The following is a 14,920-nucleotide window of genomic DNA, read 5'->3' as shown; positions in this document are numbered from 1 at the left end:
GGTGTGCACAGAATTCTTAATAAATCTGGGTGCTTTTTTTTTTCTTCTGTATGTCCTGGCCACTGGAAGATATACCTTTAGGTACTGTATTAATTCTGTCAAGCAATTAAGCATCCTGAATATACTGTAATTAAATTATGCATTTATGTCTCAATTTGGCCAAAAAGAATAAAACACCCTACAGATCTGAACAATAGGATTCCAGAGAAGGAGGAAAATAGGGAATTTAGTATTCAGAAACGTATTATACTTTTTTAAAGAAAAAATTTCTAAAGCTGAAAGGGAAATAAAGTTAAAATCTTTCATATAGAATTTCTATAATATAATTATAAAAGGCACATAGGAGGCAGCCTGTGACTCATTTTAGCTTTTCCAACCTATGTTTTGAAAACTGAAAAATTCAAAGGAGTGTCATTTCTGAAACACATCTAAGCATTAGGTCTATTCAGAAACTGTCCTTGCTCTCGTTGTAGATCTTTACTAAATGTGTCAATTCTATTTCTCTGTGCCTCCCATCTCCCGAATATGAATGTGACCACTGTTTATGAACAGGTATGTTTTACTGAGCTATTTATGTGAAGTTCAGATAAAAACTAAATCCTCTGGTACTTGTATAGGAACAGCATTCAATCTTTTCTTACAAGGGTCAGTCTGGGATAATAGAAAACGACTAAATATAAAGGAATTCATAAGCTAGTGAATGATGGCTCATGTCAGATTTATGCTTTGTGTCCATGAAAACTCTCTGTCAGCTGTAACGCAATGGAAGATGTCATTTCAACAACACATTGTATGTGTGAGTTTATATATTAATTATATGGAGAGGTGGTTATAATTTTAGTTTCTTTTCTGTTCAGCATCTCTTACCTTCCAGGTGGAAAAACAAGATACTTGTAATCCAGTTAGAAAAACAAGGTCTTAATGATCTTGCCCACTGTTATTATGAAGCACTAAATACTTGATCATACATTTTGGGTGTAGATTTTTACAAGTAAAATCCCAATATAACTAATTCCTAGGGCTTTGAAGTTATTCTGTTCTGGAATTTTATTTCAAAAAACATGGTTTCTATTACTGAGACATCAGAAAAGTTTTGGGAAATGCTTTTGTTTTAGATGTGGATTGCAGCCGTGCTGTTTTTATTACAGGATAGGGTGTCTGACTAATCCCATGTTCAAACACACCCAGTCTCTGGGGGTAGAGCTCAGTGGTAGAGCGTTTGATGGCAAATACACCCAGTCTGCACTTACTACTTCCCCCTTTCATCCATTGATATACATAGAAATGCTTGTTTTAAAATTTAGGGAGGCGTAGAAGATAGGGTATTAGGAAAGAGATCATGTAGGGATGGAGAGGGAGAGTCAGGGACACTTCCCAGCTGGTAGTATGGGGGTTGATCTCAGTGGTTAAATACTGAAAGTCAGCAGTAAAGAGAGCTGTTCAGGTGAGAATCTATGAGGACTCTGGGGAAAGGCGGTACAATATTAAGACTCAGGAGATAAAATAATTGTTATTTTGCAAATGTTATGAGGTTCTTTTACTCCGTATTTTGGGGTATTAACACTCTTGGCATTGATCATGGCAAATTAATACAGGTTATTAATTGCCGTTATGGAATTCCTTCTGTAGCATCTCAGAAAGCAGAATCGGGGGGAATAACATGGCAGATGCTATGAGGTGACACTAACTGGGAAATTGCTCTGTGAGCATCTCTGTGACCAAACCCATTTGGGAACTGAGCAAGAGATACGGGGAGATCAATCATTGCTCACATGCAAGAAATGCAGCCTGGTCTTGTGGGATGTGGAGGTCTTTGAGCAGCTTTTATTAGACTTCATGGTATTTCAGCCATGCTTCTTTCTAAATACCTATTCTTTTCCCCTTTCTGCCAAGTAACTTCCTTTGCAAGGCTCTTGAATCTCCATGATATAAACTCTGCCTGCAATTCTCCATGTTTTTAGATATCCATGTCTGAAAGTCTGCCTCAACATTTTCTGTTACTTTTAGTGAAAATTCTTCAGTAAGACAGGTATCTATTTCAAATCCCATCATCTGTGCAGAGGTGAAAATCACCCAACACCATGGCTCACCACTCTATGCCCTCGGTGAGAACTGAAGCATCACCTCTAAAGAAGACGGAGTGAGTTAGACCACCTTCAATGTTCTTCAATAAATATTTAAAACTTCTTTTTAAAGGAGTAGGTATACATTGTAGCTTTTCTTTTGTATAGATGTTGTAATCTCTCTAAAGACAACAAATAGTCTCGTCACAAATGTTTAAATACAGCTAAAATTATAATTGTTGTAATTGTTCCTAACAATGCGAGAGATTTGGTGATTGGGTAAGGGGTGTACCAGCCATAGATTTTGTTGGCAGAAGTGAGACCAAAATAAAAATGTGAATTTCAATTGTAAAAGTGATCTCTGCTGTATTCACAAGGGGAAAAATCCTGCCACATTTGAGTAACACGATGCGCTTATTTAAAAAACTGGGAATACTGGCTATACAGAAAAACCAGTAATTTGTTTTTGTTCTTCCCATTTACGAATTGTAATAATCTGCTGTCCCATAGGAAATATCATATTGGATTCATAATGGGAAAATAATGTTACCTAAGGTATAAAGCATAGGCAAGTTCTGTTTATTGAGAATGTACTGTTTGCCTGGTAACAAACACACATTTAACTTCTATCCTCCAAGCAAGGTAGTACTTTTGTCCTCTTTCTTCTAACGAAGGTATTGAAACTCATGCAAGTCAAGGACTTTACATAACATCACCCATCTATTATGTCGAAAAATTGGATCATGAAACTAAATCAGCCTGGGTTGAAAACCTTTACTTCATCCAAAATAAGAAGTTCCCTTGTATGAATCACTTCAGGACCTCACCTTAGAGTACAAAAGCAGTAATTAAAGTTCAACTTCTTTAAAGCTTCTATAATGAACTAGATCGATTACACTTCAGAAAAATAAAATCATTTGTGAATGAAAAACATTCCTCTGATTCTCCCCACCAAGTCCAACAACACATCCACAGAATGTCATACCGGGAGGTCACACTTTCCTAGCTTTATTCATTTCCTAGTAAAAAGAAGTGATTCCAAGAGTAAGTTTTAACTCTCATGTCTTACGGTCTGCAACTTCCTGTGCATATTCTGACAAATACTAGACCAACTATGATAGGCCTAGTCCGGGGCAGGATTTTATTATAGTAGGCAGGCATGAAAGCTGAGAGCCTCGTAAATATTAATCACAGACTAACGAACAGTGGGAGATTTTTGGATATCAATCTGTACTAGGGGAAGATTTTGAATTAGAGACACCACTTCCTACCCAATAAATCAGTAGTGAAAAATTGAAGGCATTCTCGTGCATCTGCTTAGGTAGCTAGATCTTTAGTCCTCAAGGAGCATGGAGCATGGATGCCAAAATAATGTGGTTTTATTGCCCCACATGGAGCTTTTGCACTTTTAACCAGACCCGTTCTTAAAATTTTAATTACCTTCAAAAGAGGCTGGATTGTATCACAGAAAACCTGAGAGCATTCTTTAGTATTAGCGTTAATATGGTTCACAAGCAGTTAGAGCTTGTCACGTCCTTCTTCATTAGCATTCGCAGACCATTGCCCAAAGGGACTGGAAGACTCAAGGTTAAGAGAGGAGCAGAAATGCCAAAACTTGATTGGCTTATTGCTTTTATTAAATGTGCATATTACTACTTTTGTCTCAGGGAACATTTACAATGCATAACATAAAAAAAGACAATATCTTCCATCATTATTCCAAACTTCATAAATAATACCAGATACAATCATATACACACTTACATATCCTTAATGAATGTCCATTAATGGAAAAATATCCCTTTATAATAATCAGAGTTAATTCTTTATTAAGACAAGCATGAGAGTGGTTAGTGATATCCAGGATTCTATGATATTTTTGAAGTTGACAAAAAATAATGGGACTCAGTTTTCAGTTTGAGGGTTTTTTTTTTTTTTGCTTTAATATTCAGATAGTATTTAAAACCTGTGCTAAGCATTAATATTTTAAATGAAACACTTAGAAGTGATTTTTAATAGTATGAATGCTTCTTCATACTCTTATAATCAAAACGAAAATTTTATCCTAAATAGGTATGGTGGGAGCAGTGTTTACTGAATGACACAAACATAGTTACTAAGGACACAGGAAAAAAAGGAAGATTGAGGAAATAAGCCAGAAGTGGTGAATATCATTCTGAAATACACCAGAAATATTATTTTCAAAATGATTACTTTATTCCATCTCGTGTAAATAGAAAAAGCAATAATTACTAAATTAATAGTAAAGGAGGATGGTATGATTAAGCATTAATCAATCACTACATTTTCCATTTTTAGTACTAAAATTCCTGGATTCATTGAAAGTTATGTTCATCTACAATATATTCCCAGTGCCTCGTATTCAGTAGTTCTTCAGTAGATACTTAAAACTTCTTTTTAAAGGAGTAGGTATACATTGTAGCTTTTCTTTTGTATAGATGTTGTAATCTCTCTAAAGACAACAAATAGTCTTGTCACAAATGTTTAAATACAGCTAAAATTGTAATATGGTTTCCCAACTATGTGTACTCTAGAAGCAGTTACAACTTTACATCTATTTCAGAAAGATATCTGTGCTGATGAACTTGCTGCCTTCCACGATTACAACACAAAGACTGATTTTTGAGAACATTCATCTTATCTTTTCTAAATATTAAGGATGAGTTTATTAATTTTGGGGGCTTTCCATATGCTTATATTTGAAATTTTAAGGAGCTGTTATCCTGAATGTACTATATTTATGTATTGTGTGTGGAAATGGTCATTTTCTACATGAATAAAATTTTGTGTAAGAATTAGCATATTGAAAATGAATTGCACAGGTGACAATAACATAATTGGTTATCTTTAGAGTTTTTCTTTGTTTTACTGTGCCACAAGTCATCTTATTTTTATTCTTTTCATTTATGAGCACATTCAATGTAACAATAGATCCCTGACTTATATATATATAAAATATAATATATAATATATTTAATTATATATAATTTAATATATATAAATATAATATAAAATATATAATATATAAATATATATGCTATATATATTTATATAGAGCCTTTGAAAATACTAGGATGTGTTTTAATTGATATTATTAACAAAAATATAAGTAAGAGTCCTTCAAAATTTTATTGGCCAGTATCCATTTTGGATATAATTTTGTATACTAGTCCCATCTCATTTTATCTTATTTAACTTAATTATTTTTGTTAAGAACCCACTGGTGTTATAGGTCATAGTTTCAAAATATATTTATACTTGTCACAGAGATTTATAATAATTTGCAGCTAGTCTTCAGGAAAAATGCTTTGAAAAGCACTGAAATAATTAAAGAGGCCACCAAAACAAATAAGAAATGTTTACTTTTAAATTAACTTTAACAGAGGGGCGCCTGGGTGGCACAGCGGTTAAGCGTCTGCCTTCAGCTCAGGGCGTGATCCCGGCGTTGTGGGATCGAGCCCCACATCAGGCTCCTCTGCTGTGAGCCTGCTTCTTCCTCTCCCACTCCCCCTGCTTGTGTTCCCTCTCTCACTGGCTGTCTCTATCTCTGTCAAATAAATAAATAAAATCTTTAAAAAAAATTAACTTTAACAGAAAAAATCATAAATCTTTAAGGTTCATCATTTTTCAATATAAGATAACCAATATAATGCAGGTATATCACTAAAAATGATAATGTAAGCATGGTAAAGTTGAAAAATGTAACCTATATTTAAAACTTTTAATAAAATAAGTGTTAGAATCATAAAAGTAGTTAATCAAGGTAATCTTAAAATCTAATAAATAGAAGTTTAATAGTTCCATACCAAAAAATTAAAATCTGCATTTATTAAGATAGTCCTGTAAGGCAGATTAAAATGAGAAAGATGTGGGTAATTGTCTAAGTAGTGACAAGTGTCAGACTTTTCTGATGGTTATAAGACAAAATAAGAAGTAAATGAAGTGAGTAAAATAGATGTATATTCAAGTCTTTTATTCTTGTTGACTTTAGTAGCAGTAAACCAAGCTTATTCAATATCAGAATGATTAGAGACACAAAAAATAATGTTTACTTTTTTATGTATGGTAGAAGTAAAATCTGTTGTTTCAATTAACTAGATGTATTGCTTTTAATTATTTTGTTTTCTACACCATGAGTTACAATTGTGTGACTGTAATGAAAAAATGACCTAGAGAAAGGAGGAGAAAGAAGCACAATTTAAAGTTTAATTCTAACACGATGGTGACACAAATTGCTGCATAGCAGACCGTTAATGCCTAGACTAGCGATGGCCCTTTCCACCTGCCCACAATACATTTTCATATGGGAACCACTCTATAGTTTCCTGTCTAACTTTGGTTTTCGTCTTTTCAGGTTTGGATTTATTCTTCATAAAGATGAAGCTGCACTACAAAAAATTGATCTTGAAACCATGTCATACATCAAGACAATTAACTTGATGGACTATAAGTGCATTCCTCAGTCCTTGGCGTATACACACTTGGGAGGATACTACTTTATTGGCTGCAAACCTGACAGCACTGGGGCAATTCCACCACAGCTTATGGTGGATGGTGTAACAGACTCAGTCATTGGATTCAATAGTGATGTGACAGGCACTCCATATGTCTCTCCGGATGGGCATTATCTTGTCAGCATTAATGATGTGAAAGGTCTTGTAAGGGTCCAGTACATTACCATCAGAGGAGAAATACAGGAGGCTTTTGATATTCACACAAATCTGCACATATCTGATCTGGCATTTCAGCCGTCCTTTACCGAAGCCCACCAATACAACATCTATGGTAGTTCAAGCACACAGACTGATGTGCTCTTTGTGGAGCTCTCCTCTGGGAAGGTTAAGATGATAAAGAGTCTTAAGGAACCACTTAAGGCAGAAGAATGGCCTTGGAACCAGAAGAACAGACAAATCCAGGACAGTGGCTTGTTTGGTCAATACCTGATGACGCCTTCCAAGGACTCTCTCTTTATACTAGATGGACGACTCAATAAGTTAAACTGTGAGATCACTGAAGTTGAGAAAGGAAATACAGTCATTTGGGTTGGAGATGCCTAGGAACCCTATTAGATAATTATTGAGTGAAGATTTTCCCAGTACGTTGCACTTAATCCATTATTTAAATTTACAGCTTAACTTTTCAAGATTATACCCTAGTTAAGCATAAGTTATTGGTTGGCCCAAATAAAATAGATTTTTTTTTGCAAAGATGCACACAATTAGTAATATCGGTTGATTAGAAATATTTAACACATTAATTAAGAAACTACATCAATCATAAGAATCAAATCTATAATTAAATTTTAAGCCAATAAAATAGAAATTTAAATACATAAAAAATAACTGCAGGGAATTTCAGATGACTTTCAGCACCATTTCATTTTGGGGTTGGCTTACCTCTTATTTTTTCTCTGTCTTTAGGTATGCTTAAACTAGAAATAAAAAGGTATTGTGGAACCTTAAAATTCTTACTTCAAAATATTCTGTCCCATCCACTGTTTATAATCTTTTGTGCCTTGAAGGGAATGTCACAAGAGGAAAATGTAGGGTAAATGCTGCATACTGAACACCCTCATAACTATAAATCTTTTGTCATTAGAAGAGAAAAAGTTTAACATCTCTTGCACCAAATCCTGTCTTTGGCATTGGTTTAAACGTCAATGAAATATCATTTGAAGGCATAAGTTGGCCTTAGGTTATATACAGGTGACAAACTCTATTTGATACATAACTGTATGGTCTGCAGCATGCTATGGAAAATGGGGAGGAAGGGAGGAATAATAATTATGGAAAAATGTTTGCAATGTATTCTCTACTCATTTTGCTTTTGATCATTGGAGTGTATTGTATTTTTAATGCAAGGAAGTCTCGGATGTCAACTGCTTACAAATGTTTATTATTAGCAGAATAGATTTCTTTCTTTTCATGTAGTCCAGTGTTGAATCAGCAGGAACTTTCAGTTTGAAAAAAGAAGTATCATTTGTGTCTGCTTAGCGTAAACCACATATAGGGAAATTAACACCAGGGAGAAAATATTGGCTAGAGATCTGATGAGTATTAGTGGTTTAGGAGAATTAGTAGCAGAAATTGGCAATAAGGGATAACTGCACAGTGGTGAGTAAAGACATACTTTACTCTTTCCTTGGCAATTTAAATATAACACATCAAAGAACTTCATTTCTTTAGAACTTTCTTAAATGACTTCTGCTCAACTCCTGCATAACCCTTCAATGACCCTCTCAACAACTGTGCTATGGTTTGAAATCTAACTAATAGTTTGAGACACTGTATAGAAGTAAAAATTACTGCTTTTTTTGAAAAGGGCAAATAAAAGGCTAGTAGAATTGGATGAAAACTAGGGAGTTGGTTTATTGAAATAAGCAGATAATTATCTAGGCTTAAAGTAATAGCTTATATGTTTGGAGAATCTTTTTACTTATTTTTCTTAATTGTTGCTAAAAATGCTAATGGGCTGTTGAAATGACCTCCGTTTACTGAAGGTAATCCAATAAGGTCTTTTTTAAATACAAATTTTACTCAAGTTTAAATTGTATAAAACTGCTTAGAAACCTGAAATTTTATAGTGTGTAATACCTTATGTATATATAGCATCCTGAGCTGTGTGATACAGTAGATTTCTTCTTAGCTTAAGGAAACATTATGGGAGGTAGATTTAATAAACAACAAAAATCAGCTTATGTTTCTACTTACCTGCTTTTCTTTTTAGCAGTTTTCGCCCTTGTGAACATGAACTGTGTAAAGTGTCTAATGATTTAATGTTAAGTCTGTCTCATACATCCTTCTTTGGTAGCTTACACCATGTGGATGCTCTGTCTGTAGACATTGCTTGATAAAAGGAGAATAAACCTCTTAAATTTTAACCCTTGAGAGTCCAGTCAATGTTTTAACGTGCATACCAATGTTTTGTTTTGTCTTTCCTCCCAATGCTTCCAACACAGTCTGGTGGTCTGCGTTACTTTGAAAGCTGATCTGATGGGGTAGAGGGCAGGTAAAGTGAGATCAATCAAGGAAAGGCATTTTGTCTGTCTTTTTATATAAAATATAAATTGTATTGCAAATAATGATTTCATCAATAATGTGGGTATGTGCAAAAACTGAAAGTTTAGAAAAACCAGGAAAGAGGCACCTGGGTGGCTCATCTGGTTAAGGGTCTGACCTGCTCAGGTCATGATCTCAGTGTCCTGGGATCAAGCCCTGCCTAGAGTTCCATGTTCGGCGGGGAGTCTGCTTCTCTCTCTCCCTCTGCCCCTTTCTCTTCCTCAACCCCGCTTGTGATCTCTCTCTGTCTTAAACAAATAAAATCTTTAAAAAAAGTAAAGAAGAAAAACCAGGATAAAATTATCAGGTAATGCACTAAAAAAACAAAAACAAAAACAAAAACAAAACAAAACAGACAAAAAATCACAACTCTAACATGGAATAGTAGATTTGTAAAAGCAGGAGCAAAAGTGAAGCTATAGCAATACAGGGCATTGGAATGAGCAAAGGTGGGACACCGAGAATGGGGATAGGATGTGGGAGGTCCTTGACGGAGGAACTCCACCTTGATGGAGAAGTAAAGGTTTTATGTGGAGAAGGTGATATAGATAAGCAAGTAAAGGAGGTTACGATCAGATTGTGGAGGGACGGAAGTGAAGAAAGCAAAAAAAAAAAAAAAAAAAAAATCAATTTAAAGAGTTTGGACATAATCTAGGCAATAGGGACTCAATAATTTTAAAAAAGAGAAATGGCAGTGAAAAAGACACTTTTGAAGTATATTATTTTGTAATGGAATGAAGATTTGACTGAAGAAAAGGGAACACAGAGGAAGAAGTATCAGCCAGGCGGCTACTGCAGCAAGGTGAGTTTATGGTCTTTAATACAAGACAATTGAATTGAAAGTATATATTATGAGACAGGGCATATTAAGGAACCGGACATGAAATGCAACTGAATAAATATGAGACATAATAAAAGGAGACAAACATGATCAGTCTCATATATGACATCCTTGATAGACATAGGAAAGCCATGAAAGAGAAACAGATTTGGGTCAGAGAATAAGGATTTAGATAAAAGGCAAATTAAATGAAAATATTGGGCAATGGAATATATTCCCAGAGAAGTGTCATCATGTGTGGCAAACCAACCACCTTCCGTTTAATTATATCTATGTAAAGTTGAAACACTTTTTTTAAAATGCAATTTAGGACTTACCGCCTTTCAGATTCCCACTCAAAAATTCTTCCCAGGGTTTTGTTTTGAGAAATAAGTTAATTTGACTGGATTTTACATTCACTAGTGAAGATTTTACAGGATGAAACAATATGTTTAATCATATCCGACAATTCATCATATTATATAAATTTTAAAGTGAGAAAAATGTTAAGAATACTGCTATCATGGAAATCAATACAAGATGAAAATGGACAACCCAACGTTATAACCTTAAAAAGTCATCAGGGCGGGGTGCCTGGGTGGCTCAGTCTTTGAGCATCCGCCTTTGCCTTAGGTCATGATCCCAGAGTCCTGGGATTGAGCTTGCATCCGGCTCCCTGCTCCGCGGGAAGCCTGCTTCCCCCTCTCCTACTCCCCCTGCTTGTGTTCCCTCTCTCGCTGTGTCTTTCTCTGTCAAATAAATAAAATCTTAAAAAAAAAAAAGTCATCAGGGCTACTTCTAATGTCACTTGTTCGTATAGCTACCATTTATGTGTTCCTATATGAACGGAAAAAGAGAACAAAAACAGCACCTTATCAAAAGCCTATCTTCACTTTCCTTCCAAAAACACTCTAATATCGTTTACCTCTCCTGGGAAATTTCATACACAGAAGTGTATTCTGAAAGTCATGCTATAGACGTTCTTGTTTGCAGTCTTAAGTCGTGGTGACTTTTCCCACCTTCCCAGAAGACTAAGTCTTAACCAGACCATATAAGCATATTTTTGTTTGTTTGTCTGTTTGTTTGCATTTAATAAATTATCTAGTCCTATTAGTAATTGGAAAAGCACTTAGCTTTTCAGTAATATTCATCAGCAAAATGTTCCTGTCTCTGTGGTATTTAATGAGTACACCAAAGCTATTTTACACTGATTTACAGCTACACTTGGTGAATTGGAAAAGTTTTAATTGTTGTTCTTTTTTACTGGAGTTTAGTAATGATAAAATTGTCAACGTTCGGAGATTTGTGTTTAGATACATAATTAAATTTTGTATGTAGTATAATTTGGCTGGAATTGAGAAAGAAATACTAAAATTCCAAACATATTCTATTTTAGTGTTTGATAAATATTTTGAAACTGTCTGTAAATACACATTTCACCACGTTTAAAAGAATCAAAATTGTTTCAGTGTCAAAAGAATATACTATTGCTTCAATTAAAAATGTCTGTTATTCATGTGTATAAATTATTTCTGCAATTCCATGAAAAATTACAATGTTCTTTTATACTTAGATCTAAATACTTGTTCAGTGTTACAAAGTCCAAGTGAAAAGTCTCATGATAATCAAGATATGGACTCAACATGCATGCAAATATACAGCTCTTAGAAATAAATCATCACTGAATTACTTCACTGAGCCTCAGCTGACCCACCTACTTTCAAACCAGTTTTACTCCTAATTCAAGTTCTGTACTATGGTCAGAATGATTAGGAAAGAATAGCAAAGCATTCAACATTTGAGCTTGTGAATAAAATATAAATCGTGACTTTCTCTAGATCAATAAACATCCTTTTGATACATTAATTGTTCTTGAGGGAAATAATATAAATTGAGCAAAAGTATACAGATTAAAGATACTATATTAACATATAGCATATTCATTTTGCATAATATAAAAATTTGATTATTGACAGAAATATGATTTCATTTTGTCTGTTTTGATGCAACTGTGCCATATGTTAGGCAGTTTTACAGTTGCAGCAACTAGACACCTCACTATGTGTGTGTGTGTGTCTGTGCATGTATGATCATTTGGGCATATGCAAAAATGGGAGCATATCTGGACATACTGGAGAATTAAATTTTAATATCCAGACATATCCTATTAGTATTTTAGATTGTCTGTTACATCTAGAATGACACGATTGATTGTTGAAGTATTTAAAAGTGTAAACTACATAGAAGTAAGGAAATCAAAGGAACAAAATAGGAATGGGACTTGATTCCTGAGACTCTATTAGATCAAGTAAATTAAGAATATATATGTATAAGATCTGAATAATATAATATTAATATTTAACAAATGAATATCTGTGTGTGTATACACACACATATATATACATACATATACACATCACTTCCTTAATATTTTTTCAAAATTACTAGTACATTTTATTTATTTATTTATTTATTTATTTATTTATTAAAGATTTAATTATTTTTTTGACAGAGAAAAAGACAACCAGCGAGACAGGGAACCCAAGCAGGGGGAGTGGGAGAGGAGGAACCAGGCTCCCAGGGGAGCAGGGAGCCCGATGCGGGGCTCAATCCCAGGACTCTGGGATCAGGCCCTGAGCTGAAAGCAGATGCTTAACCACTGAGCCACCGAGGCGCCCCACCTACTAGTATATTTTAAAAACACAAATTTAATAAAGAAAATAATATATTTCATTCTTTTTTATGACCGAGTAATATTCCTCTGTGTGTGTGTGTGTGTGTGTGTGTGTGTGTGTGTGTACACACACCACTTCTTTATCCATTCATCAGTTGATGGACACTCAGGCTGTTTCCATAATTTGGCTATTGTAGATAAAGCTGCTACAAACATTACGGTGCAAGTAGCCCTTTGAATTACTGTTTTTGTATTCTTTGGGTGAATACCTAATAGTGCAATTGCTGGATCCTAGGGTAGTTCTATTTTTAACTTTCTGAGGAACCTCCATAGTGTTTTCAAGATTGGCTGTACCAGTTTGCATTCCCACAAACAATGCAAGAGGATTCCCCTTTCTCCACATTCTCATCAACACCTGTTGTTTCTTGTGTTGTTGATTTGAGCCATTCTGACAGGTGAGGTTGTAGTTTTGATTTGCATGTCCCTGATGATCAGTAATGTTGAGCATGTTTTCACATGTCTATTTGCCACCTGTATGTCTTCTCTAGAAAATGACTATTTATGTCTTCTGCTTATTATTTAATTGGATAAGCTAGAGAGTATTATGCTAAGTGAAATAAGTCAGTCATAGAAAGACAAATACCATATGATTTCAGTCATGCTTAAAATTTAAAAAACAAAACAAAAGAGTAAAGGGAAATAAAAAAAGAGAGAGAGAAACCAAGAAAGAGACTCTTAATGATAGAGAGCAAACCGGTAGTTACCAGAGGGGAAGTAAGTGGGGGGATGGGTTAAATTGGGGATTGGGGTTAAGGAGTGCACTTGTAATGAGCACTTGGTGTTGTATGGAAGTGTTTAGTCACTACATTGTACACCTGAAACTAATATAACACTGTATGTTAACTAACTGAAATTCTAAAAAAAATTTAAAAAAAGAAAAAAGAAACAGTACAGAAAACATCCTTAATCCATTTGGAAAAAAAAAAAACCTGAGAAATAACCATTTTGCCATCACTTAAGAGGTTATAAGTATATAAATAAATAAGCATAAACATTATGCAAGTATTCACACACAACACTTTAAAGAAAAAAATCAAATTGAGATATGCACAATCTATATTCTCTATATAATAGTAAAAATGAAAACAATCGAGTTAATGTGAAGATTCTGACATTACTTAGAAAGTAGAAATCTGCAAAGAGAGTCACTGTCACTCTAGTAAAAAGAAAAAGCTGGAAAAGTCAACAAAATTATAATTTCACCTAAACATATCATAGATCTAGAGTTCCAAGTTCACCAAGTAAACTAATTTCTAATGAGGAACAAAGAACTACCTAGCTCCGGGCATGGCACAGGAAAAAGAGGTGGCCTCCATAAAAGTAGAAATAGTTGCTCCCTATTCTTGAGTGACACTCCAGCTTTATGAGCAAGGCAATGGATGGGAGATGGTAGCTTCTTTCCCTCTAAACTTACTTCTCTGATCCCAGAACTTTCTTAAAATTGTCTACATGGAATGTCATGATGTAACATCTCATTAGCTCTCTGATCACCTGATCACCCTTCTAGCACATTCTCCCACAATCATTCATCTGCAGTCATATAGCTTCCTTTCTTTCCTTTTGAAAGACTACTCCTGACTTTGGCATTTTACACATGTTGTTTCTTCCATCTATAATACACATTCTCCAGAAAGTCTCGTGAATTGTTTCTTCACTTTTTTCAGATGGTTGTTTACTAGTGAGATTTCCTGACTATCCTATTTCAAATTTGAAATAATCTTCCAAAATATGCTCATCTACCTTTGCTGATATACATTTCCATAATTGTATTAGCATCTAACATGCTACATAATTTACTGTGTATTTGTTTATTATCTGTATAACCCTATCCAACACACACATGATGCAACCAAAGGAAAGCAGAGACTTTTGTCTGTCTTGTTTATATCATATCCAGAAAAGGGCTTGGAATGTGGTAGGTACATATTAGGCAGTCAGTAAACATATGTGAGACAATTGAATTGTTATTTTAATTGGACTCAAAATATTTTTGGTCTCTATAGAATATATGTTTAACTTTTTGAGACTCTCAAATCATTATGGTAAAAATGTATGCCGTGAATGTTATTAAATTGTGATAATTAACTGTAGCAACATTCAGGTAGGTGTTTTCTATTTAATATTCTTTAATTCTCTAAAGTATTAGAGCTAATAGACATATAATGAACATTTGGATAGATGATGTCTTTTAAACATTTGCCATCTCAAATGTAATTGCTTATGT

At 34.2% G+C, this 14,920-nt stretch overlaps 1 protein-coding gene across 4 annotated transcripts in view; it reads left to right on the top strand.

The window, feature by feature from the left end:
- Positions 1-9,076, top strand: part of FSTL5 (follistatin like 5) — a 701,705-nt gene extending 692,629 nt beyond the window's left edge. For 2 of the 4 annotated variants that reach the window (XM_026499588.4, XM_026499587.4), the window contains one exon: positions 6,439-9,076. In XM_026499588.4, coding sequence (XP_026355373.1) covers positions 6,439-7,141 — 703 coding nt within the window. In that variant the 3' untranslated portion in view covers positions 7,142-9,076. The remainder of the gene's footprint in view (positions 1-6,438) is intronic. The other 2 variants (XM_057310158.1, XM_026499586.4) reach the window with 1 other exon arrangement.
- Positions 9,077-14,920: the final 5,844 nt, after the last annotated feature.

The sequence above is a fragment of the Ursus arctos genome, unplaced genomic scaffold (assembly GCF_023065955.2).
Source record: "Ursus arctos isolate Adak ecotype North America unplaced genomic scaffold, UrsArc2.0 scaffold_11, whole genome shotgun sequence".
Classification (NCBI taxonomy): Eukaryota; Metazoa; Chordata; class Mammalia; order Carnivora; family Ursidae; genus Ursus; species Ursus arctos.
The sequence above is the reverse complement of the archived record's forward strand: the minus strand, read 5'-3'. Positions and strand labels throughout refer to the sequence as shown.